Raw genomic sequence first — 26,573 nt, forward strand, 5'->3', positions numbered from 1 at the left:
CAATAATGTGTCAACATTACCAAGTTCTAATGTAACAAACACTCTTTGAAAAAGGTTCTTGGAAACTTCCTCTGGCACAAATGTCTATGGTCTAAATGTTAAACTGGGATTAGTTATAGGAAGGAAAGAAAAATGTCCCCAACACTTTAATTTACATCATTCTATTTCTGAGCAAAATTCAAACTCCTGGTTATAGGGTATTTGAAAATTTATGTTCCATTATATAAGCCTGGCTGCAAGTCACTGTCTCTAAAATGAGAAATAGCTCTAGGGCTTGCATTTCTTAACAGTAATGCTATTGTTATTTTCATAGAAATAACTGATGAAGGTGATGGTAGCTTGGATATTAACTGATAACCGACAACTGAATCCTAAGGGCCTCTTCGGTTGGTGCCATGTATTATGATGGGTGTGGCCTATTCTTTGCTGATCCTAGAAGCCTCAGAACAAGCTCTTGAGTCTGCTTCTGTGAATATTATTAAAATAATCAATAAAATTAGTGTTCTACTTTACAAAACAAACCATTGCTAGATTTTTTTTCCCCCAGGGTAGCAATAAAAAGTGGGATGTGATTATAATTTGCAGAAATATATAGTTGCAACCCATAGACCGTAGATTGTATCTACGGTTGAAATTCAGGGGCAAAAACATCCATTTTCAGTGGTATCATATTCCTGTCCTCCCCCCCCTTTAAAATAATTGATTAGCTGCTTTCCAAAGTTCCCTTTTCTCTAATGAACTGAAATACTTTGGCTTTGCCTGCTTTGATTACACCATTGTGTCATTTGTTATACCTCCTGCAAATCTTGGTGTCTGAAAAAATGGTTGATCCAGTTTTGTGTAGAGGTTAAGGTACCAGGCTACAGACTGGGAGTCCATGAATCCTAGCCCTTCCTTAGCTACGATGCCAGTTGGGTGACCTTAGGCCATTCAGTTTCTTTCAATCCTAGGCAGAAGGCAATGGCAAACCACTTCTGAAATCTTGCCAGGAAAACTGCGGGACCTATCTAGGCAGTTGCCAGAAGGCACTGTCCCAAAGGCACACACATATATCTTGGTATCTGGAAAAAAAAAGATTTCTGATGTAGCACATTCACTGTTGTGTGTTTTGTTGCTTAGAGTTAAGTCTCATGGTAATGCAGAATAGTAGAAAACCACGGGGATTAGAGAGCACAGATAGAGGAAGTTATTTTTATAGGAGCAACAAAAGATGCTTCAGAAAGACCATTTGCCATCCTATATTAAGAAGAAGAAAAAAACAGGAGAATGGAGAACAATCTTAAGGATGCACTCTTTGTTGCATCAGTGCTTTCTTCATAAGAATGACAACTCTATCTTATAAGATAGAAAAGAAAGTAGATGAGAGGCATTTGAAAGTATGAAAAATACTCTGCTTGAAAACAGCAAAGAATTCTGAGATATCTGGCAATTAAAAGATACATGTATTGAAATCTGATCACCAGTTCTTAGCTGTATTAACCATCTGATTCCCAATAGATTAAAATATTGCAAATACAAATGTTATTCTTAGTAGAAGTATTGAATATGGATATATTTTCCCCTTTGTATTGATAATGGGTAAGTCTGGATTCTACATAATACCTTTTCATTTGTGATTCAAACCTCAGCTGAACATTAAAATCTAAGCCAGTCCTGCACAGATGAATAAATGTGTCTTGAGCTCATGACGGAAGGTTCAAGGTCAGGAAGTTGACGGAGTCCTGGGGAGTTCGTTCCAGAGGTGGGAGCCCCACAGAAGGCCCTTCCTGGGCGTCGCCAGCGACACTGCCTAGCTGACGGCACCCTGAGGAGTCCCTCTCTGTGAGAGCGCACGGGTCGGTGAGAGGTATCTGGTCGCAGTAGGCGGTCCCGTAGATAACCCGGCCCTATGCCATGGAGCGCTTTAAAGGTGGTCACCAAAACCTTGAAGCGCACCGGAAGGCCACAGGTAGCCAGTGCAGCCTGCGCAGGATGGTGTTATCACGGGAGCCACGAGGCTCCCTCTATCACCAGCAGCCGCATTCTGAACTAACTGCAGCCTCCGGATGCCCTTCAAGGAAGCCCCATGTAGAGGCGTTGCAGTAATCCAGGCGAGGCGTCACAAGGCGTGGTGACCGTGCAAGGCCTCCCGGTCCAGAAAGGCGCAACTGGCGCACCAGGCGAACCTGGTGAACGCTCTCCTGGAGCGGCCGTCAAATGATCTTCTAGAGACAGCCGCTCATCCAGGAGGACGCCTAAGTTGCGCACCCTCTCCATCGGGGCCAATGACTCGCCACCGATGGTCAGCCGTGGATTTAGCTGACTGTGCGGGATGCGGCATCCACAGCCACTCTGTCTTGGAGGATTGAGCTTGAGCCTGTTTCTCCCCATCCAGACCCGTCGGCCTCCAGGCACCGGGACAGCACTTGATAACCGTTGGGGTGGTCCGGTGTGGAGTACAGCTGGGTGTCATCCGGCGTACAGCTGGTACCTCACACGAACCACTGATGATCTCACCCAGCGGCTTCATGTAGATGTTGAACAGAAGGCGAGAGGATCGATCCCCGCGGCACCCCACAAGTGAGGGGCCTCGGGCCGACCTCTGCCCCTGTCAACACCGACTGCGACGGTCGGAGATAGGAGGAGAACCACCGATAAGCGGTGCCTCCCACTCCCAATCCCTCCAACCGGCGCAGCAGGATACCATGGTCGATGGTATCGAAAGCCGCTGAGAGGTCTAATAGGACCAGGGCAGAGGAACAACCCCTATCCCTGGCCCTCCAGAGATCATCCACCAACGCGACCAAAGCACGACCACGACCACGAAGCCAAACAACAGCAATGCAGCGCACTAGCTCAAATCCCCCTGCAACTCAGACTAATCTGAGCACAACCAATCCCCCACCCAAACAGGACACACCCCCATCCAATCAGAGCACATTCCATCACTCAAATTTGTAAACAGAATTGAACAAATATTTTTGAAACCCTTGTTTGATTGTTCCTCGCATACCTGTATACCCAGTTTCCCTTGATTTATATTGCAAGCTTCTGATGACTAACATTTGAGCTCCAATCAATTCACAGGTCTGCTGCACTTTTTAACCAATGATACCCATAATCTTCCATGCTTGGTCTGTCCTCTAGAAATCATTTATCTTAAAGCAAGAAGTCATATTTCTGTGCACTTAACTCATGTTTGCTATATGATTGAATGGTATCATTGCCTGCTTTCTCTTGGGCAGAGAAAAGTAATGCAAATCTCTTAGACTCAGCAAGTCTTTACCATGATTAAGAAAATTAATTTTTTATTTATTTTGTCAGTGTATATATAAGCATATATATGAGCATAAGTATGTAATAACTATATTAATTAGATATAATGAAAGGGAATAATAGGACAGGAACGTTAGGCATGTTTGTGCTCTTATGCACACCCCTTACAGACCTCTTAGGAATGGGGTGAGGTCAATGGTAGACAGTTTTTGGTTAAAGCTTTTTCGAAGATTATGCTTAGGGGTTCTGCTATATTAGTGGAAAGTTTTTTTAAGAAGTATGCACATAGGCCATCAGGTCCAATAGATAGAGATGGTTTCAGTTTGTGAAGAGCTTTTCAACATTGTCTTCTGTGAAGTCTATATGTGTTCTATGAGATAGAAAAATGCCCATATAGCATGAACAAACGAGATGATACCTCCCGCCTACCAGCCATTTGGAAACCCGCCCTTATTGACAAACGAGTCCCTAACACGAGAAATGACACCAGACCCACACTCACGAGGTCCACACAGGATGTCACCATCGCACATCCACCCAGAAAGCAGACCCAAACCCACACTGATCATGAAGCATGACCAAGGACCAGAAGCCAGACCGCAGCTGCAACATTAGCCATTTCAAACCAATCCAATCCATACATGCAGCACACTGACACCCACTATGAAGATGTATTTATTTATTTTGTCAGTGTATATATAAGCATTGACACGTAACAACTATATAATATATAAGCATTGACACGTAACAACTATATAATATATAAGCATTGACACGTAACAACTATATAATATATAAGCATATATATGAGGTTACATTAAAAAAGTCATCAATTGATAATATGTAGAAATATTATTTTATTATTGTTATTATAGGAATATGACAGAGCCTTGGGGATTAGGTTAGTCTGCAAAAGGAACGGGGAGAGGGAGTAAGTAATTTAAGATGGATAATTATGGAATCATAATGGTCATATAAATCTATGGTCCTGTTGTAAGATAATTAATTCACAGATAGAGGATTTATTTATGTAAGTTTAGAAGAGGTTGAACATTCTAGATTTCATTTCAAAGAAAGAATGATGCAACAAAAATCTTAAGCCAAAACTGTTTACATATCAAACGGTTAAGGCATGATCCTTCTTTTAAAACATTTATTGTAGCTGTTACCAGAGTTCAATCACCTGGCTTAATGGGAGGTCATGACTATGAGAAAAGTGTGCCACAGTGTCTAAACCCAGGATTTCAAGTCTGGTGGCATAAGGTATCAGAGGAGTGGAGAACTCTTCTTGTAAAATATTTCTGGACACGTTCAATTGTATTGATGTCTGAAATGTGGTATGGGTTCCACACAGGCGAGCTGTATTCTAGAATTGGTCTAGCAAATGTTTTATATGCTCTGGTTAGTAGTGTTTTTGGAGAAGAAGCTACACAAGATTAGGTTTACAACTCTTAGAGCCGTTTTTGCTATGTAGTTGCAGTGGGCTTTGGCACTTAGATCATTTGATATGAAAACTCCAAGGTCTTTAACAGGGTGAGGGTCATCTGTAAGGTAATGTCCATCAAGCTTGTACTTAGTGTTTGGGTTCTTTTTTCCAATATGTAAGACTGGGCATTTGCTGGTTGAGATTTGGGGTTGTTTTAGACTATTCAGATACAAAGTCAAGGTTAAGGTAGTTGTATTCTTGGTGGTGTTAAATAGTTTGACATCGTCAGCAAAGAGAACACAATTACTTGTGATATGGTCACAGAGATCATTAATGTATAATATGAAGAGCGTTGGTCCAAGAACGCTGCCTTGGGGAATGCCACTCTTGACAGGAATAGGAGTTGATAGAGCATTGCCAATTTTGACCATTTGTTGTCTGTTTGACAGGAAAGCAGTTATCCAATTGTGGAGGGGTCCTGAAATGCCGTAGAATTTTAGTTTTAGGAGAAGTTTATCATGTACTACTGAGTCAAAAGCTTTATAGAAGTCTATGTGGATTGCATCTATTGTTTTGCCTTGATCAAGATTTGTAGTCCATATGTTTTTGCAGTGGAGAAGTTGTAAGTTACATGATAATTTTTTTTTGAAACCAAATTGTTTATTAGAGAGTAGGTTTTTACTTCGAGGTGGAGGGTAATGGATTGGTTGATGATAGGTTCCATTACTTTGCAAGTGACGCAGCATAGAGTATATATGTCTGTAATTTTCAACTAGGCTTTTTATAAGATAGGGATGACTGTGGCTAGTGACCAAAGTTTGGGAAGGGAACTGGTTGTGAAAGCTTTATCAAAGATTATGCTTAGAGGTTCTGCTATATTAGTGGAAAGTTTTTTTAAGAAGTATGCACATAGTCCATCAGGCCAAATAGATAGGGACGGTTTCAGTTTGTGAAGAGCTTTTTCAACATTGTCTTCTGTGAAGTCTATATGTGTTTTATATTATATTATATTATATTATATTCGTCATCTTCAGGCTAGGTGTTTACAGCTTCGTGCTTCTAGGAGAAAAGCTGTAAACACCTAGCCAGAAGATGACAAATGGGATTTCGTTGAAACGTCGCCAAGAGACTTCCAATTTTACGCGGGAGAAAACCCGAATAACCAAAGACCTACATATATATATATGTGTGTATGTGTGTGTGTGAGAGAGAGAGAGGTTACATTAAAAAAAGTCATCAATTGATAATATGTAGAAATATTATTTTATTATTGTTGTTACTATAGGAATATGACAGAGCCTTGGGGATTAGGTTAGTCTGCAAAAGGAACGGGGAGAGGGAGTAAGTAATTTAAGATGGATAATTATGGAATCATAATGGTCATATAAATCTATGGTCCTGTTGTAAGATAATTAATTCACAGATAGAGGATTTATTTATGTAAGTTTAGAAGAGGTTGAACATTCTAGATTTCATTTCAAAGAAAGAATGATGCAACAAAAATCTTAAGCCAAAACTGTTTACATATCAAACGGTTAAGGCATGATCCTTCTTTTAAAACATTTATTGTAGCTGTTACCAGAGTTCAATCACCTGGCTTAATGGGAGGTCATGACTATGAGAAAAGTGTGCCACAGTGTCTAAACCCAGGATTTCAAGTCTGGTGGCATAAGGTATCAGAGGAGTGGAGAACTCTTCTTGTAAAATATTTCTGGACACGTTCAATTGTATTGATGTCTGAAATGTGGTATGGGTTCCACACAGGCGAGCTGTATTCTAGAATTGGTCTAGCAAATGTTTTATATGCTCTGGTTAGTAGTGTTTTTGGAGAAGAAGCTACACAAGATTAGGTTTACAACTCTTAGAGCCGTTTTTGCTATGTAGTTGCAGTGGGCTTTAGCACTTAGATCATTTAATATGAAAACTCCAAGGTCTTTAACAGAGTGGGGTTCATCTGTAAGGTAATGTCCATCAAGCTTGTACTTAGTGTTTGGGTTCTTTTTTTCCAAGATGTAAGACTAAGCATTTGCTGGTTGAGATTTGGAGTTGTTTTAGACTATTCAGATACAAAGTCAAGGTTAAGGTAGTTGTATTCTTGGTGGTGTTAAATAGTTTGACATCGTCAGCAAAGAGAACACAATTACTTGTGATATGGTCACAGAGATCATTAATGTATAATATGAAGAGCGTTGGTCCAAGAACGCTGCCTTGGGGAACGCCATTTTTGACAGGAAGAGCATTGCCAATTTTGACCACTTGTTGTCTGTTTGACAGGAAAGCAGTTACCCAATTGTGGAGGGGTCCTGAAATGCCGTAGGATTTTAGTTTTAGGAGAAGTTTATCATGTACTACTGAGTCAAAAGCTTTACAGAAGTCTATGTAGATTGCATTTATTGATTTACCTTGATCAAGATTTGTAATCCATATGTTTTTGCAGTGGAGAAGTTGTAAGTTACATGATAATTTTTTTCTGAAACCAAATTGTTTATTAGAGAGTAGGTTGTTTGCGTCGAGGTGGAGGGTAATGGATTAGTTGATGATAGATTCCATTACTTTGCAGGTGACGCAGCATAGAGATATCGGTCTGTAATTTTCAACTAGGCTGGGGTCTCCTTTTTTGAAGATAGGGATGACTGTAGCTAGTGACCAAAGTTTGGGAAGGGAACTGGTCGTGAAAGCTTTTTCGAAGATTACGCTTAGGGGTTCTGCTATATTAATGGAAAGTTTTTTTAAAAAGTATGCACATAGTCCATCAGGCCCAATAGATAGAGATGGTTTCAGTTTGTGAAGAGCTTTTTCAACATTGTCTTCTGTGAAGTCTGTATGTGTTTTATATTATATTATATTATATTATATTCGTCATCTTCAGGCTAGGTGTTTACAGCTTCGTGCTTCTAGGAGAAAAGCTGTAAACACCTAGCCTGAAGATGACAAATGGGATTTCGTTGAAACGTCGCCAAGACACTTCCAATTTTATGCGGGAGAAAACCCGAATAACCAAAGACCTACATATATATGTGTGTGTGTGTGTGTGTGTGTGAGAGAGAGAGAGGTTACATTAAAAAAAGTCATCAATTGATAATATGTAGAAATATTATTTTATTATTGTTGTTACTATAGGAATATGACAGAGCCTTGGGGATTAGGTTAGTCTGCAAAAGGAACGGGGAGAGGGAGTAAGTAATTTAAGATGGATAATTATGGAATCATAATGGTCATATAAATCTATAGTCCTGTTGTAAGATAATTAATTCACAGATAGAGGATTTATTTATGTAAGTTTAGAAGAGGTTGAACATTCTAGATTTCATTTCAAAGAAAGAAATGATGCAACAAAAATCTTAAGCCAAAACTGTTTACATATCAAACGGTTAAGGCATGATCCTTCTTTTAAAACATTTATTGTAGCTGTTACCAGAGTTCAATCACCTGGCTTAATGGGAAGTCATGACTATGAGAAAAGTGTGCCATAGTGTCAAAACACAAGAGTCTACAATGCAAAAGCTGCATTTAGGCATTAGTGAAAACATGTACAAAGTGTGCATGGGAATGCTTGTTAATATGAGTAGCAACTTTAAGCCATATGAGTCCAGGAAAAAAAAATCACACTTCATTAAGTAGTTGCTATCCATCTTTGACATGAGCATTCCCCTGCATTCTAAAGTTGTCTTTTCCCCTTTGAACCTGAATTGCTGTATAGCAACCTTCCCTTTATGTTTAAGTGCAGATCCCAAACCTTCTGACAACACCTGGAAAAAACAGGGGATGAAAATTGAGAAGCCGCAGCAATATACTGAACAGATCGGCTGGAACGTTCTGGGGTGCTGATGCTAACACCCTACAAATAACAGCCTTGGCTTTGGTTTATTCCACAGCTAAATATTATGCCAGTATGTAGCTTAACAGTGCCCATGCCCAAATGATTGATATCCAACTCCGCCAGATAATGTGTATCATCTCTGGCACATTGCATCTCAGTCCTGTGCACTGGTTACCAGTACTTAGCAATATCATACTGCCCCATATTAGAAGACAACAAGCTCTCGTCCCGATATGTTCAAAGATGCTGTACAACAAGGCCCTCCCTATTCACAGGACAATGCGCAGCCCATCAAAAGATAGACATCTTGTAGGCCACATGGAAAAAGGCTATTCACTTAACATCTACCCAGTTTAATCCTGAGACTGCCTGGAAAGAGGAATGGTCCAAGGTACCTTCTTGTGACCTGACCATTGGTGATTCCTCTCTCAAACCACCTGGTTTTAACCTGCCTCTCTCTGTCTGGTTGATATTGAACAAAATTTGGTGTGATACTGGAAGAAGTGCCTCTGCTTCAGTGGGGATGAAAAGATTTCCCTTGTTGTGGTTGTGGTGCTGATATGCAAACTATTAAACATATTGTGCAAGATTGCTCATGACATGTGTTCTCTAGTTCAGGGGTCCCCAACCTTTCGGACCCCAGGGACCACTAAATTCATAATTTTAAATTCCGCGGACCACTAATATTATCTGCCTAATGACTGGCTGGATGGGCATGGCTAGGTGGTCATATGACTGGGTGGGTGTGGCCAACTTGATGTCACTCATATTGAGGGGCACCTCGACAGCCTCTATTCACACTTCCCCTCCCAGCCACTCCTCCCCACCCGGGCTCCTTAGGGCCCCAACAGAAAGCACTTGTTGGAGCTAAGCAGCCACCATGAGAAAGAGTTGACAAAACACCTCAGTTCAAATTGGATCTGACCGAGAAGGAGGATCAGTAGAAGCACCTCACTGAGGACTTCAAGCATAGGAGACCTAAGGGAGTGCAAGGCCAGGTACAGGCGCCTGGAGGCTCAGTGGGCTGAAATGGTCAGCCAGTTCCAGGCCATGATGCAGTCCCACTAGAACAAGGTCCTCTGGCTCTTTGCCACCAGTGGCACTTTCCTCCAGCCTTTGCCCAAAGCCCTGCATTAGGAGACCAAAGCAGATCTCAAGTTGGAATTTGATCCACACAAAAAGACCCCGAAGGGGGATATTCTCTGCAGCAACACAAACATTCATTGCATGTATCTGTCCCAGGGGCCGTAGTTTGAGGACCCCTGATTTAGTGCAATATAAAAAATGCAAATAATTTTCTGCAGACCACCAAAATTTTCTCGCGGACCACCAGTGGTCCAAGACCACCAGTTGGTGACCACTGCTCTAGTTTTCTAGAAGACCTGCACAAAGCAGTGCCAGAGGTGATCGCCTAGAAAACTGAATTGGACATCCAGTTACGAGACCACTGCCATACCCCTATAGAAGTTTTGTATAAAATTATGTGGATTGTGTGTTTACTTCTCTTCTGTCATGTTCTCATCATACGCTAATAGTGGCTGAAGACATTCATTACCACAACTATTGCACAGAAATCTTTCTATAAAAAGATGATGTGGTACAGAAAATAGTGCTACTTTTAGGGATTTAAAACTCTCTTATTTTTAATATAGGTGTATACACTTTCTCCCAAATTCTCTTTTCTGGTGACCTCGGGGCCTTTTGTTTACACGGCAATTGCTGTCATCAATGTATTGGTGAACAGCAGCCTTCTTTATGGTGAAACACCTCTCATTTCATCGCTGCAACCATCTCTTCCTGCTCCTGCTCTCCAGTTCCGAGTGCAAACTGGTAAGCCCCATCACCTTTGTACTGTTTCTGTGCTGATAAAGGATCATGGACTTTTGATGATCCAAGATTTGTTGAAGGGAAGACACTTGAAGCACAATTTAGGATTAATACACTTCAAATCTAAGATGTGTGCATCTGTTCAAAAATAATATTATTTAGATCTCCTCCTATTGGTAGGAAAATCGGTGTATACATGAAAAGTGGAGAATAGAAGTTATTTTCTCCATGGTGAGTTCCTATATCTGTGTTGGTGAACCTATGGAACGCGTGCTGGAAGCAGCAGGCAGAACCATCCCTCATGGGACATGCGGCCTTACTGGCTCCTCTTTCACATTCCTGTGCGCACATGTGTGCCAGTCAGCTGGCTTTCGTGCATGCGGGAGTGTCGTGTCCCACTCCTCCGCTGACGGCCGGGTCAGGGAAATCCGAATCAGGCTTGCCTCTGCAGCTCTGCCCAAAGTCCTAGCAAAGTCCTCAGAGCAGGCAGGAGACCAGTAAGTGACTTCAGCAAGATAAGTTCGACTTTTGCCTGACTCAGAGACTGCCAGAAAGCAGATCCTTTATATAGGCCATGGGGTGTGGCTCCATGACTCAGCACTCATTAAGGCCTGCCTCCTTCCTTCTGTTGCCTCCGCCTATCCAATCTTCTGATGCGAGGGTCACTCCAATCAGCTGTTGGTAATAAACCCTCCTCAGGCTCACATGCTGTGGAGGAGGGGGAGGGGTCTAGCTGCTCCGTTTGCCTGGGCATGGAGTCAGGGCTGGAGCCGGGAGGTGCTCCTTCTTCTGCAGTTTGTCTGGGCATGGAGCCAGGACTGGGGCCGGGAGGCATACATTCCTCCGTGTTCGGGAGCAGATAAGAAGGCCCCGGCTGCTCTGAGGGCGGGCAAGACACAACAGGGAGCATTGAAACCTGGAAGAGCAGTATTCTGTCATGCATGTTCGTGCCAGCACCCGAACTTCTGGGTTTCCGTTGCGTGCATGCACAATGGCCGGCTGTTTGTCGGGCCGCCTCCATGCCAGAAACTGGAAGTTTGGGTGCCGGCGCTTGCATGCACGATGGAACGCTGCTCTTCTGCGTTTTGGCACTCCTGCACACACGGTCCAGACGGGATGGTTTTGCAGGCCATTTCCGGCATGCATGTCGGCACACAGTGACGTGAAAGGTTAACCATCACTGTCCTATATATTAGTTCATTACCTGCAATTTTCATTCACCTGGTGATGATCTTTTTAACAACATTTGGAGGTCCCTAGGCTGAAGGCTTCATTAGCCCAGAGCATTCTTTTGTCCCTAATGGATAATACAAGCATGACTGATAGAATCAGTGGAAGGACATGCAGTAGTGTAACCATTAGTATAGATATAGCAAGATGCTAGAGAAATGAGGATGAGTCTACAATAACTTGCATTAGATTAGTTATTAGTATTCATTATCTTATGTACATGACTAGGTGACATAAATTAGATAATTAAAAACTGTGTTTTAGATTTTACTTGAGGGGTGAATTATAGAATCGGAATACCAAATAAAGTATTGATATTGCTTGGATTTCCATAATATACTGGACCAGAATGTGGCATGTTTGATTCTGGCTAGCATATTGTATGAACTTAGCCATTGCAGATTATAAATCATGGTGTATTATTTAAAATGTTATGCAGATCCAACCATTTGTGGGTTTTTTCCCATTAAATCATGATGTAACCATGATGTTTGAAACAGGTCACTGGGGCTAAAGACTTCTCCTACCTTCCAAACTTAAAATAGATTTCCCATTCAAGCTTTGTCATCTCTAGCCAGAATTACTAAACTTAAATCTAGTAACACAAACATTTAATTTTCTACTTCTAGTCCTTCAATTTGTACCTCGAAGTATTGACATTGGGTTCTGTAACTTCAGCCAGCGCATTGAAAAAGGACTGAGGTTTGCCTTTGAGGAGGTGAGAAAGCATCATCAGGATATTTCCAACTTCACTGTGCAGGTGAGACAAGCATCTCCTGAAATAGAAACTGTGTACTTCTCTTTTTTTTTTTTTTTTGCATTTATATCCCGCCCTTCTCCGAAGACTCAGGGTGGCTTACACTATGTCAAGCAATAGTCTTCATCCATTTGTATATTATATACAAAGTCAACTTATTGCCCCCAACAATCTGGGTCCTCATTTTACCTACCTTATAAAGGATGGAAGGCTGAGTCAACCTTGGGCCTGGTGGGACTTGAACCTGCAATAATTGCAAGCAGCTTCTGTTAATAACAGACTGCATTAGCCTGTTGAGCCACTAGGCTCAACTCTCTCCTCTGCTTTCCCCGATGCTGAATTTCACGGTGATACTAACCATAGAGATGTTGATGATTATTATGCCGGCTACATGCTGAAATGTTTTCAAAAGTTCTTTCCAACATGGTCTTTTCAGATACTAAATATAACTCTGGGTCAGCCTAAAGCAGTGTTTCGACAAGGCCCTGTGCAAATTATATTTGCCATTCGAGAGAAGCGTGGGTTCCTGAATGGGTCTGAAGTTAGCGAACTGCTAAGAAACCTGTCTGTAGTGGAGTTCAGTTTTTACCTGGGCTTTCCAGTGCAGCACATTGCAGAACGTGAGTAAACTTGAAGTTATTTTTATTTTATCTATTAATTAAATTTATGTCATCTCATAAGAAGTGCTCTGGGCAGCATACAATATTTAATAAAAAAAATTTGAAACAGTCATTTAAAAATCAGCATTAAAATAGAGATTAATTAGAACTAAACTATGTTAAAATCCCCAAGCACAGAAAGAATGAGTATATACACCTTAGTAGAGGAGCCATCTAACAAATCTTCAATTCCCTAGGCATAACCAAAGCTTAAGAATCTTCAGAACATCAAAAGGGATGGAGCTGACCAATTTTTTTTGGGAGGGGGGGAATGTTTCAAAAAGCTAGCACCATGGAAGAAAATGCCCACCACCTGGAACCCACCAAATATAGCTTCCTGGCAGATGGTATTCATAGCATGCTCTCTGTCAGATCTAATGGGCCAGGTTGATATAATTGGAGAGAGATGGTCCCTCATACAGCCCAGTCCCATGTCATAAAGGGCTTTAAAAGTTAAAATTATCAACTTGAATTGGACCAAGAAGCAAACTGGACCAATGTAGCATCACAGGGGTCCATTACTGTTGGAAGTTCAAATCTACATTAAATGAACTGTGTCAGTAATGATTTTCCACTCCCTGTGCTCCCCAGTGCATTCATTAACACCGATGGGGTTACTCAGGAATAGGGGAGACCATGGAAGGCCTAATGCAGGTACAGCCCACCTGAATTGGGGCCCCCAAGGCCTCCCCCACCCTCTGAAATATCCTGTGCTCTGCTTCCTGCCCCTTGGGTTCCCCAAGCCCTATAGGCCTTCTCCTACTCCACTCCATCACAGTCGCACACTTACCTTTCAAAGCTATCCAGAGCTTCAACTTCCTGAGCTTTGGATATCTTCATGAACAATTGGTTACTGGGGTGGGTGGGGAGGAGGGTCTGAACCAGGGATGAAATCCAGCAGGTTCTGATAGGTTCTGGAGAACCAGTAGCGGAAATTTTGAGTAGTTTGGAGAACCGGTAGTGGAAATTTTGAGTAGTTTGAAGAACTGGTAAATACCACCTCTGGCTGGCCCCAGAGTGGGGTGGGAATGGAGATTTTGCAGTATCCTTCCTTTGCCATGTCCACCAAGCCACACCACGCCCACCAAGCCACGCCCACAGAACTGGTAGTAAAAAAAAAATAGATTTCACCACCGGTCTGAACTCCAGTAGGTTGGTAACGTAGACCCAATGCCTGTGGGTACCCAGCAGCGCAGGATGAGGGAAAATAGGAGGGTGGGAATACCACAGAATCCCTGTGATCAGTCATAAGGGTGAATAATCATGAGGTACTGCAGGGGTTATTTGGAAATGGATATCCATATAACATTTTGGGGGGGGGGGCGTGTTGTAACTTTGAATGGTCGTTAAATGGCCTGTCGTACGTCAAGGACTACCTGTATGTGTCGTTCAAGGAGCACACATAACTGCCCCTTCCACTGAATATGGCATCAGCTGAAGCTTCTAATTTGTTTGTTTGTTTGTTTGTTTAATATCCTACCTTAATTTTATATATACATATAAACAACTCAAGGTGACAAATATATCTCCTTCTTCCTCCTGTTTCCCCCACAGCAACAATCTTGTGAAGTATGGTACGTTGGGTTGAGTGAGAGTAACTGGCCCAAGGTCATCCAACTGGCTTTCATGGCTAAGATGGAACTAAAATCTAAATCTCCCGATTTCTAACCTGGCGCCTTAATTACAGACCAAAGTGGCTCTTCAAAGATAGCTCATGTAGAACATATTACAATGGTCCAGTCTGTATATGATGAGCATATGAGTGACTGAGGAGACCCTCTTGATCCAGGAACAGACAACTGGGGCACATCCTAAAGCTGTGCCAAGGCCCTCCTAGTCACAACTGCCACCTGATCCACAACCCAGAGTCATGAGTCTAGTAGGACACCAAAATTGTGCACTGGCAAGTGTGACTCAAAACTGGCACCAAGGATATTGCCTAAATGAAATAAACTGAACAAATAAAAATATCTGGGATATTATTTGCTACGTTGAACATTTCTTACTCCTGGCATCTTAAATCATGAAGTTCTAAAATTAGGTTTCTATCTTAGCTATCTTGCTAATGTCATAATTTTAAAATTGCCACATTTGCCTTTAGCAAAGGTCAGTGTTCTTCCCTCTGCAGTTCTATTTGGAAGAGTCCACAAAAGGCCTAGTTTGCAACTCCTTGCCTTGTAGTAAGAGTGCTAAGCAAGGACACTTTGAGTCATGTATTTCACTGTTGCTCATTTTATAGGGACTGAGGAAGCGTAGCCAGTGGTGGGCTCCGAATTTTTTAGCAACTGGTTCTCTGCTCTAATGACTGGCTGGGTGGGAGTCATGTGACTGAGTGGGCATGGCCAACTCTACGTCACTTGTGTGGGTGGTACCTGTATGGGACAGGCAGGGTTGGGGAGGGAATCCAGGGATCTCCGGTGGGGGCGGGATGGCAGGAAAGAAAGATCCAACCTGTTTGTGTTTTTGTGTGTGAGAGAGAGAAAGAGAGAGAGAGTGCATCAAGCTAGATTGGGAAAGCTGGCTACGAGAGGAAGAGAAACTGGGTAAGATGGACCCAGACACTTCCTGGGTCCCCTCATCTCAGAAGCAACAACCTCACACTCTCCCCTCTCTGCTAGCCCCCTTCTTCACATAGGATCACCCAGAAGTGGAGACGGAAAGGGAGAAGGGGGCAGTGTTGTGACCCAAGCCCAGGTACATAGTAGGCAACTCAGTCAGTGTAAAAACAAACTTTATTCGAACAGCTGAGAATTGCTTCATTCTCAGCGTAGTTCAACTAAATTAAAGCAAATTCCTCCCAACACAGTTCCTCAGTTCTATCACAAACCTTGGTCCAATTAGGCAAACTGCCAAAGGTTTATCTTGGGAAAAGTTCAGAAGACACCAATACAAAACAAATGCAACAAGACGAAGCTATCAACGTTGTTTTCCGGCAAAGAGTCCAAATGCTGATGCTGGTCTTTTAAGCCTTATGGGAGGGGCCAATAATCTCTTGGCCCTACTCCTGAGTCGTCCTCTTTGCTTGAGTTGCTCTTGCCTTCTGGCAGATCTTCTCAAGTTTTCTTCTCTTCCTGTTCCTCTGCCTCACTACTGTCAGTCTCTGGAGGCTCTGGAGTCTGCACCTCACTCCCCGATGGCCCTGGCCCCACCTCAGCCTCTGACACAGAGCCCTCATCCGGGCTTCCCCAGACTCCAGGACTGGCCCACACTCTTCCTTAGCCTCATCGCTGTCTGACTTGGTTGTCAGCTCCGCAGGCTGCTGGTGGACCACAACAGGCAGTGGCAGTTGCTAGCATTGAGGGAAGAGTGCCACACATAAATGGGAGCACACAGAAACGCCACCCCCTTCTCCCTCTCTGTCTCTGTTGCTGGGTGAAGAAGAGGGGAAGTGTGTAAGGTTGCTGCTTCTGGGAGGAAGGGACACATCTGGGTCTGGCTCAACAAGCTTCTCTTCCTCTCACAGCAAGCTTTTTTGGACTGTTTTCAGGCAATTTTCAGGCAGTTTTGGGACCAATTTCAGGCCATTTGGGGGCTGATTTCAGGCCAGGAAAACAGCCAAAAAATGGCCTGAAAACGGCCCCCCAAATGAGCCAAAAATGGGTGGGGGCGGGGTCAGCCAGTGGTCCAATTTGCCGGTTGTCCGAACCTCTCAGAATCAGAACTGGTTTGGCCGAACTGGTCTGAACCTGCAGCAGCCCAACTCTGAGCATAGCTGATTCATCCTGTTCTTCAGAGAATTCCAAGTTGGAAGCCTTACCACATTATCTACTTGAAGCTAATTTGTATTTTGATATCACCTTTAGAGTATTGATTTTGTATCTCTTTATGTATAACATGCCTGTGAGATTATCTGGCTATAGTTTGTTATCTTGGTCTTCTGCTTTATTTTAGTTGTAAACTGGTTGTTAGCCATGAAAAAACATTACCAAAGTATATTTAATTACTTTTAATTGCATATAAATTAAATTAAATTTAGTTTATGTCCTAGCTCGGTCTAATTCTTGGCCCCAATTCCCAGCATGACCTCTAAACCTAAGTGCAGTCTTCATCCCAATAAGGACAGACAGCTGGATGCACAGCTCTGCTTAGGAACTGTGATGCATTAATTTTTCATTTTAGCCTTCGGCCCCCGAAGTACCTTTATCATTACATCACTTTGCCAGTTTTTTATTCCATTTGGGGGAAAAAATAAAGTAGTAAGATTAATTTTAGGTCAAAAAAAGGGAATAAAGAATACATTATTTCATCATAGAATTTTACACATTGAATCAGATACTATTAATGTTCAATGCCAATTTGTATATACACGTACCAAATTCCAGAAAATAATACGTTTAGGCAGCCACTGTGTTTGTCTAGACAGGACGCCTAGCCATTATGTGCAACTTGTTAATTTTATACAGTACAATTTCTTCCCCTCTCTGGTATTTCCTAATATGAAAGCATATAATAGCTCTGTGGGATTTTAATTAATTTAGTTTAATGGTCAGAACATAAAACTGGCGGTAATTATTATCTTGGTCAATTGATTTTTCCCTAGGATGGTGGCCAAGTTATTTCACTGTTTTACTATGAATTATAAAATGCTCTCTTGATTCTGGTTTGTTGTCTCTCTGGGTTTTCTTTTTATATGTATTTCTTTACCCCTTCTCTCACTTTTTTAAATTTTTCCAGCTGTTTATTACCCCCAACTGAACACATCACAATTGATGAAATCTTCCTGGGTAAGAACAGGTATGTAACATAACTGAATAATCTCTCCACGTGATACTATCAGAGTAATAGAGAATATATAATTAATATTTCCTTGTATTTTTCAAATGCCGATATGAATAGCAATGGCCAAAGTCTCCTTTGCTCTCTTTGAAGTTAATGCAAAGGTGATCAACTAAGATTTCAGTAATGGTCTCCATTATCCATCTTTCCTTTCACTGATTCTTCCTCTTTTACTGACCATTGGCCAAGGGAATAATGTTAGCCAGTTGGAGGAATAGCACAATAGCTGTTGTACATAGCCTTTTAGCCTATGATACTTTCTGAATCTGGTCCAATGATTGTCTAATTATGAAACTCCTTTCATAGATCAAAGTGACAGAGTGAAGAAACATTCAAAATTTATGGCACAAGAAGTATGCTTTAATTCCCTAGAAGAGAAAATTTATCCTGAACCTTCTCAGCTGAATTATTTCTCAGTACATATTATTATAATTTCTATTTTTTTCAGGCCCGATAATGATCAAACATCCAGAAATAGAAGATATAACTGTCTGTGAGGCATAGCATAAAGTACTTGCTGTAGGACCACTGCCAGATATTTTAATTTAGTTACAGATGCTCATTTGTCTCTGTAATGTGTAATTATGTGAAGTCACAATGTATACAGCGTATATATCTGCACTTTACACCATGTGAACAAGAGAGCTGATGATGCTGATGCTGAAGGCAAGAAGATTTTGATCAAAAAGCCTATAATCAAAATATTGTGCAGTTGCCTTTCACATCCTAGGTCAAAAAGGAAATGGAAGAAATCCATAATAACATAGGAGTGGGAGGAAGAAACATAACATTTAAACTCTGGGTCGGATATAAATATGACTTGATTCCAGATTGGTGATCTTCATTACTAGAGCTTCTTTGATATCTGTTATCAAAGCGGCTTATTTTTTTGGACCTATATTCTTCACTGTTCCTTTCCAAACTCCTGAATTTTCAGAAAATAAATTTTCTAGAATAGACATTTCTTTCTGTACATGAATGAAGCTTTGACAGCCTGCCACTGTGAGGGGTTGATGAAATCGATCATCATAATGTCAAGATACAGGATGAGTAATGCCACATCATGACAGAGGGAGAAACTGAGTAGAAACTCCTTATTCTTTGAAACGCGTAACTCCATACTCAAAATAACAAGAATCATTTTTGCTTTTTTTTTTTTTTGGTGAAGAACATCCTTTCACATGTAAAAAATGTATAGTGAAATATGTGGGTGTAAAATATTATTTTTCAGCACATAGCAGACTACATTTGTGTATCTTTGAATTATACTAGATATAGTATAACATGCTTTGAGAGAAAGACAGTGCAGTGTGATATGATTAGAATAAACATTAAATTTTAGGCTGACAATATATTTTTACCAAATCCTGGACAGCCCTGTGATCGTTTAAGAAGAGTATATAAACTCAAAAAATCATAAATTCAAAAAAAAAAATGTGGCAAATAGTAAATTCAGTACGTCAATATTTATTTACCTAAGCAGATAAATAGAATGACTATGGGCAGTCAAAAAAGCAGCAGGTGCGGAAGTGACTTCTGGCTTCCCCATTGACTTTGTTTATTAGAAATCATGATCGGATGACCACGGGGATACTGCAGTTGCCACAATTTTGCAAATAAAACTGGTCTGAACATTGTGAAAATTTCAATTCCACAGGAGTAATGGCTCCCAGAATTTTTATACATTTTTTAAAGTTAGCAGATTTTAGGTACCTTGATTCAAAAACTGTATGTATGTATAATACATAGTTTGGGCTAACCCAGAGGTCAGCAACCCGCAGCTCTGGAATCGCATGTGGCTCTTTCACCCCTCTGCTATGGCTCCCTGTTGCTCAATATATGTGTCACAACTGCCAATATGAGACACCTGCAGGCACACAATTTATTGAGCTTTTAGACCCCTGGTATGCCAAGCATGGATAAACCCAAGAAAAGAAAAATTTCAGAAGAAAACAGAATGTTTAATTCAACTACATATCCTAGTTTTGTGGCCGCTCAGGAAATAGTCAGGTACGGGAAGCATTTTGTGGCTCCCGGTATTTTCTTTTCTTTGGGAAATGGGTCCAAATGGCTCTTTGAGTGTTTAAGGTTGCCAACCCTTGGGCTAACCTGAGGGTACAGACAGACAAAAAGATAAATACAATGAGAGTTTTAGCTGTGTTATGTGCTCCTGGCTACTTTCCTTCATGATCAGAGGCAAGATCACTTTACCAATAACCAGCCAAAACACAGCAAAGGCCTTTTGTTTTGTTTATTGCAACAAACGGGGAGAGAAGCTTTTCAAAGCGTTCTCTCTAAAGTTCCAACCCAAAATATTCCCTTCTTTATGCAACCCTGTCCCAGCCGCCATATCCTTCCTCGTTCCCTATTGGCTGAGATACTATGAGGCTACTTTTTTCCCGACCACCTCCTACATATTTCTTGTTACCTTCCTTAAACATACTAAATCATACATCACGTGTACATCAAAATTAGCAGATAATACAGTATATGCAAGGTTTATCAAATAATATTAATCAGTTCATTAGTTGTCTGTTTTGAGTTATTTTATGGATTCTTAGAACAATAGATTTTTTCTGTTTTTCAGTTTTAGCTTTGCCTTTCCTGTTTTCCAATTTAGTTAATTTTCGCTGGCTAGCCATTTCCTCTTGCAGCTGTTTTTACAGCTTGTATTCTTCCATTTCTCACTCTGAAAACCCAGCTAATTTTTGCCTATATGTCTATCTTACATCCTCCTTTTATGCTACCATTTTTTGCTCACATCCATTGTAGATTCCTGGGCAGGCTTCATTTTCTACTCAGTAAGTTTCCATTACACACAGATTCAATTTTAAATTTTCCTTTCACTATTAAATTTTGAACACCATTCACTTAATCCTATCAGCAGTAAATACATAAGTTCTGAATAATGAATCATTCATTTACTGGGAGAGTTCCTGATATGAACAAATATGCAAGGAAGTATTAGTAAGGTTGAACTACTGACAGCAGTATTTGTGTTCACTCTTTAGTGGTCCTGTTTTGCATTAAACAGTTTCATGATTTAAAAAAGTAACTTGGAAGGCAGGCACTGCAAATGTCCCTACTGGTTTGCAAAAATCACAAAAATGATGAGGCAGGTAAATTTAAACATCTGCATGGCAGAAAAACATCTATTTCAAAGAGTAATTCCAATGATGTAATTCTTAGAGCCAAAGCTAAGAGCTAATTAGCTCTATGAAGGATCAATAGAGAAAATACCTAGTAGGTATGCAAAGTGAATTTTAGGAAAAAGATCTGAGAAGTAAAAAGTACAATTTATTATCCTTTAGTGCATGGTGTCAAATTGTATCACGTGATGTCACATGACATTGTAATATTCAAAACCAGATTCTTCATGAAGTACTTCCTGATGTAACAGTTAGCAAAGATATATTTGTCATTTCCCAAATAATAAATCTTTTTTTACCATTTTGAATATTATTCTAATGACAAGAAATTGTTCTGACCCAGGCTTCCCCAAAAACCACAAAGCAGAATCCTAGTCCTGACAAAACCCCTTTTATTAAACAAACAGTGAATTCCTCTCATTCACCTTCAGCAAAGTCTTTCAAGGGAGAATTTACAGTCACAAACCTTATCTGGCTTGGAGAGCTGCCAGGCCGATATCTTCAAAACTTGGCAAGGAGCCTCGGAGAGTCACAAACCAATTAGGCGAACTAATTGTCTCCTGCAAACTCCACTCCCCTTTCGCTCCTCTTTTATTCCCTCTGGGAGGGGCCATTCATTGTCCACCTATGGCCTTACTCCCAAGTCGACCCTTGTTCTTTAGCTGTTCCCTTCGTCTGGCAACTCTGCACATGCACACACTGGGAACAGACTCCAGCTGTTCATCTGCCACACTGATGTCTGACTCTGAAGGCAGCTGATGCCCTGGCCCCCTCTCTGCCTCCGACGCAGAGCCCTCATCAGAGCCTTCCCCAGACTCCAGGATTGGCCCATGTTCCTCCCCAACCTCCTCACTGTCCGAATCTGCTGCCAGCTCCACTGGCGGCCACAACAGAAATGTGTAGTTTACCTATGATGTCAAGGTGAACATTTCAAGCATCTTTTAAAACCATACTTTTTTTATTTCCTATTTGAATGCTTATTTCAACTTAGTTGTTCTGGGAGTTGTCAACCAGAAAGTTGAAGAGGAAGTTTTTCAGGCTGAGATGGAACGAAAGCTAGCCCTTTTGTTGAATGAGGCTACCGGCCGAGGGCGGAGATGGAGAAGAGCAACTTTTGCTGGAAAGAACGTTGTGCAGGTATTTCAAAGAAAATGGGAGTGAAGCTTAAGTTGGGAAAGACATCAATAGCAGTAATTTTTGGAGTAAAACATCATTATCATCACCATCAACTCTTTTTATCTTTCTCATGCCCCAAATGCTTTGAATTTCATTTTATTGATGCTGCTTTTTCGTTTTTTGGGGCTTAAACAGTATTAACTGAGACATGCGTAAGCAGAATTTGAATTAATTAGGCTGAATAGGGGTTTGTTTCACGTTGTTCTTTTATTAGTGTTCAGTAAATGATTTTTTTTCTTGTTATTCTTTGGCTTTCTCGGCTGTTATTCTCAACTCCTCTCATTCTCCAAAGATAGTAAGATGATGTCAGGATTATTTTTCTCCTTAGCACATTGTCATCTACAGTTGCATTAGAAAATAGAATAATGTGAATGTTTCCATGAACAGAAGTTGACAATCAGAAAAACTATAACTGTTAGTAAGATAACTGTAGAAAAATGTGGTTTTTCTTATTTTCCCCCTTAGCCATGGAAGAGGGAGAATGAAGAAAAGAGAGGGGAGGGAACAAAAGGTTTGGAGAATGGAAGTGTTTCCAGTTTTTCCTCTGGGTTTCTTGATGTGTGCAAAACTATGAGCAGATGGTTTTTTAGATTTCAGTCTTGGACCACAAGCCATCTTTCATATTTAAATTTAATGTCGGTATTCAGACTTGCTATTAAGTATTCATAACTAATTTGCAAATATTTCCACATTGATGAAACTTGGCAAATATTTTTGCATTGGTGTTTTTTTTTTTAAAGCCCTTCTCAATTTATTTCTTCTTCAGGGTTTAAGTTTCCATTTCTGAGTTGTGATGTTAGATTTTATGTTCTATTGACTCTGGATTTTACATTAGATTTGTTAGTAATTTGCCCTGAGCGTCTTAGGCAAACTTGGTTGAAAAACAGATGAATACTCTTCCTTTCTGAATTTTAACCAATTTTGCATCTATTCTTCTGACATTATCTTGTGTTTTATGTATTACCTGGGTAATTGTCTGTCATTGGCTTCGTCTAAACACAAAGATAATAGTTTAATTTTCTGTGAATGACCTTGCTCGCCTCTTCCCTCTCCTGCTCCTATGACAATATGAAGGAGACTGGAAGCAACCATTTTCAATCTTAAAGTAATTATGGTTCATAATTGCATCAAAACCAAGAAATGTAGTAAATCACAACTAGAATCTACCATTTATTTTTGATTCAATAAACTGGAAGGTCCTCATTTGAATATTGACCATATTTGAGTACAAAAGACAGTAATTTGTTTAAATCAGAAAGTAGATTATTGAAGCAACGTCCTTATAGTTTTGCTAGCATATGGAGAGGGGATTTAGAAAATTTAAAGCAGGATGTTGCATACCACTGCCAGCATTTTACCATTACATATTGTTTCCCTTAGCAAGTGAGTGCCTTCCATAAAGAACACTGAGGTATAGCCTCCCACTGTTGGTATTGTATAAGTATTGTATTATATAAATATTCCTATACACAGATATTCTTGAAAATAAAGGTGATGAAGCCTGGAGCTTTCCTCTGAAGCATACTAGCTTTTGCTTTTTAAAAAAAAGAGTATTAAAATATTTATTTCTTGTTTTAATACTAACACAATATAAAAGTCTTTGCCTAGAGCTACGAAATAAAATTTCACATGGAATCAATTGGGCATCAAAAAAATTATGTGTGGTCACTTGGTGTCTTAAGAAATAAATTAGGGACTCCAGCTTTAAAACAGTTGTTTCATATCAGCTTGTTTCAAACAAACCATACTTAATATTAATTGAAGTTGGACAAAACAAAAAATGGGCTAAAAATCAAATAAATTGAAAAGCTAAGGAGCAAAATAAAAATGGAAGTAAGAGTGCTCAGGTGTTCGGCTCAGCCATGCTGGAGAGGAGGAAGGCAGGGTAGAAGTCCAAGATTTTATTTACATGATGCTAAGCTCAAAGTGGCTCCTGGGTGCTTGTGGATATAATTTTTAGTGCCCTTTGGGCTTATTGCCTCACCTGATTTTTATATTTTTTAATTTGTAAAAAAATGGAAACCCTGGGACCCTGCAAAATTAGACATCCGTCTTTATCTTCTTTATTTCCAACCTAGACTGTTTTGGGATCCTAAACAAAAAATAAAAATGATGGGTGATTGTAAACCACTGCTCTCTTTGGCAGCACATTCACCTATCAAAAAGGGGGGGGGAAAGTAAGCAGTGATTGGTGTGTGCTAGAGGAGGTGTACAGGTAGTCCTCAACTTACGACCATAATTGAGACCAAAATCTCTGTGGGTTTTTTTGTTTTTTTTTTACATTTATATCCCGCCCTTTTCCGAAGACTCAGGGCGGCTTACAGTGTATAAGGCAATTTCACTGTTGACATTTGTTAAGTGTGCTTTGCCCTATTTTAGGACCTTTCTTGCCACGGTTAAGTGAAGAACTGCAGTTGTTAAGTGACTCACACGGTTGTTAAGTGAACCTGGCTTCCCATTTGATTTTGTTTGTCAGAAGGTCATAGAAGGTGATCACATGACACCAGGACATTGTTATAAATATTAATGAATTTTAATCATGTAACCATGGGGATATTGCAATAGTCATAAGGGTGGAAAAACAATCATAAATCACTTTTTTCAGTGCTGTAGTAATTTCAAACATTCACTAAAAGAACTGTTGTAAGTCAAGGACAACCAGTATTCCCTGTGATTTTATAAACAGATTAAACCCTCCTTCAAATTCTTTTTTTTTTACAGCAATCACAATATATTCTAAAATTCCAAAACCCTACCACTCCAAAAAGTGTTGTTTTTGTGAACCTTTTTGCTAAAGTATGTGACATTCAAACATAGCCAATGGCTATCATCCAAATAGACAATGACCTATCTCACCCCAAAGAATGGGGCGTCAGTGATCCAAGTCCATGACCCAAGTCACCCCAAAGTATGAGATGGCAAAACATAATGAAAATGGAGTCCTTCACATTTCTAGCATGGTTTTTAATTGAAATTCTCGTGCCTTTTCAGATGGTGAATTTGTCACGCTTAGAGGAAGCCGACAGCCCAATTATGCTGGTCTATTTTGTGGAAGATCAAGATGGGGAAAGACTCAGTGCTGCGAGGGCATCAGATTTGATTAATAGGGTGGATATCCAGAAGGCTGCCATCATCCTGGGTTATCGCATTCAGGGTCCAGTGGCTCAGCGTGAGTCTCCAAAGAAATAGAATAATAAGTAATCCTTGCAGTATGTTCAAGAAAACAGTCTATGTGCATACAATTTTGTGGGGAACTGCTTGTGTGTGTGCCAATGTTTCAACTTCTATGATGTGGAGAATTTTAACACCTCTGTTTCCCTGGACTCTGTGGAAGTGTAATATTCTCCTCACAACGCAAAGAGGTGTTACATAACAGTTCCCTACGTGGTTAATTGCTCACTATGGTAACTGTTTACTCAATGCTTTCTGGAGACACAGCAACCTAAATTTCTTGCAGCAACACGCACGCACATCATCTTCAAATGTTTTATAGTAGGTTGAGGATTACGTCATTAACATTAAGTATTATGTCCCCGTGAACTGTATTTTGCCATAATAGATTGGTTGGTTTTTAAGGCTTCACGGTGCTTTTGTTCTCTGTATTCGATTATTTTCTAATTTCACTCTGAAGTTGTGACTACAGTAGTACAAATAAGAGAGGAGGCATATGCAAAGCTGAGAAACTGAGCTATGTTCAAATTAAAAATGACTTTAAACATTAGGGATGTGTAGACTGAACAGATTTCCAAATTTGGAAGTGTTTAATATCATTGAAATCAGTGTTTCTCAACCTTGACAATTTTAAGATACATCGACATCAACTCCCAGGATTCCCCAGCCAGCATGCTGGTTAAGAAACACTGATTTGCAGTGTTTGGTTAGATAACTCCTTAAGGTAAACACTCCTTACTTATTTGTTCAGGACCTGTTTTCTTTTCATCAAGAAACTTCCTTTGAGAAAATAACTGCATATTTCCTGCAGTCTTGGGGGAGAAAGGGAAGGCATGGACAAAACCAATACGATTGTAAGAAACTCCCCTGCAATGTCTTCTGATCTAGGACGGTTGCTTCTTCTGGGTTCTCCAGCAAGGATCTTCCTCACTGGAAGAAAGGCATGTGCCAAACAAGCTGTTCTCTGTGTCTGCTACTCTTGCAGCAAGGAAAAACTAATAACGTCCAGGGTAGGAGTTAGAAAAGAACATTATTGGGGCTATTACAGAGGTGGTATTCAGCAGGTTCTGACCAGTTCTGGAGAACTGGTAGCGGAAATTTTGAGTAGTTTGGAGAAGCTGTAAATATCACCTCTGACTGGCCCCATCCCCATCTATTCTCTGCCTCCTGGGTCCCAGCTGTTTGGTAGAAAATGAGGATTTTGCTATAACTTTCCCCTGGAGTGGGGAGGGAATGGAGATTTTATAGTATCCTTCCCCTGTCATGCCCACCAAGCCACGCCCACAGAACCAGTAGTAAAAAAAATTGAATCCCACCACTGGGCTGT

The 26,573-nt window shown here is 40.6% G+C and overlaps 1 protein-coding gene across 5 annotated transcripts in view; it reads left to right on the forward strand.

Moving 5' to 3' along the window:
• Nucleotides 1-26,573, forward strand: part of KIAA1549 (KIAA1549 ortholog) — a 160,718-nt gene that overhangs the window by 90,175 nt on the left and 43,970 nt on the right. For all 5 annotated transcript variants that reach the window (XM_058189915.1, XM_058189916.1, XM_058189918.1 and 2 more), the window contains exons 4-9: nucleotides 10,154-10,331; nucleotides 12,188-12,318; nucleotides 12,752-12,935; nucleotides 17,649-17,708; nucleotides 21,891-22,036; nucleotides 25,067-25,244. In XM_058189915.1, the coding sequence (XP_058045898.1) occupies nucleotides 10,154-10,331; nucleotides 12,188-12,318; nucleotides 12,752-12,935; nucleotides 17,649-17,708; nucleotides 21,891-22,036; nucleotides 25,067-25,244 (877 nt within the window). The remainder of the gene's footprint in view (nucleotides 1-10,153; nucleotides 10,332-12,187; nucleotides 12,319-12,751; nucleotides 12,936-17,648; nucleotides 17,709-21,890; nucleotides 22,037-25,066; nucleotides 25,245-26,573) is intronic.

Source organism: Ahaetulla prasina, chromosome 7 (genome assembly GCF_028640845.1).
Source record: "Ahaetulla prasina isolate Xishuangbanna chromosome 7, ASM2864084v1, whole genome shotgun sequence".
Taxonomy (NCBI): Eukaryota; Metazoa; Chordata; class Lepidosauria; order Squamata; family Colubridae; genus Ahaetulla; species Ahaetulla prasina.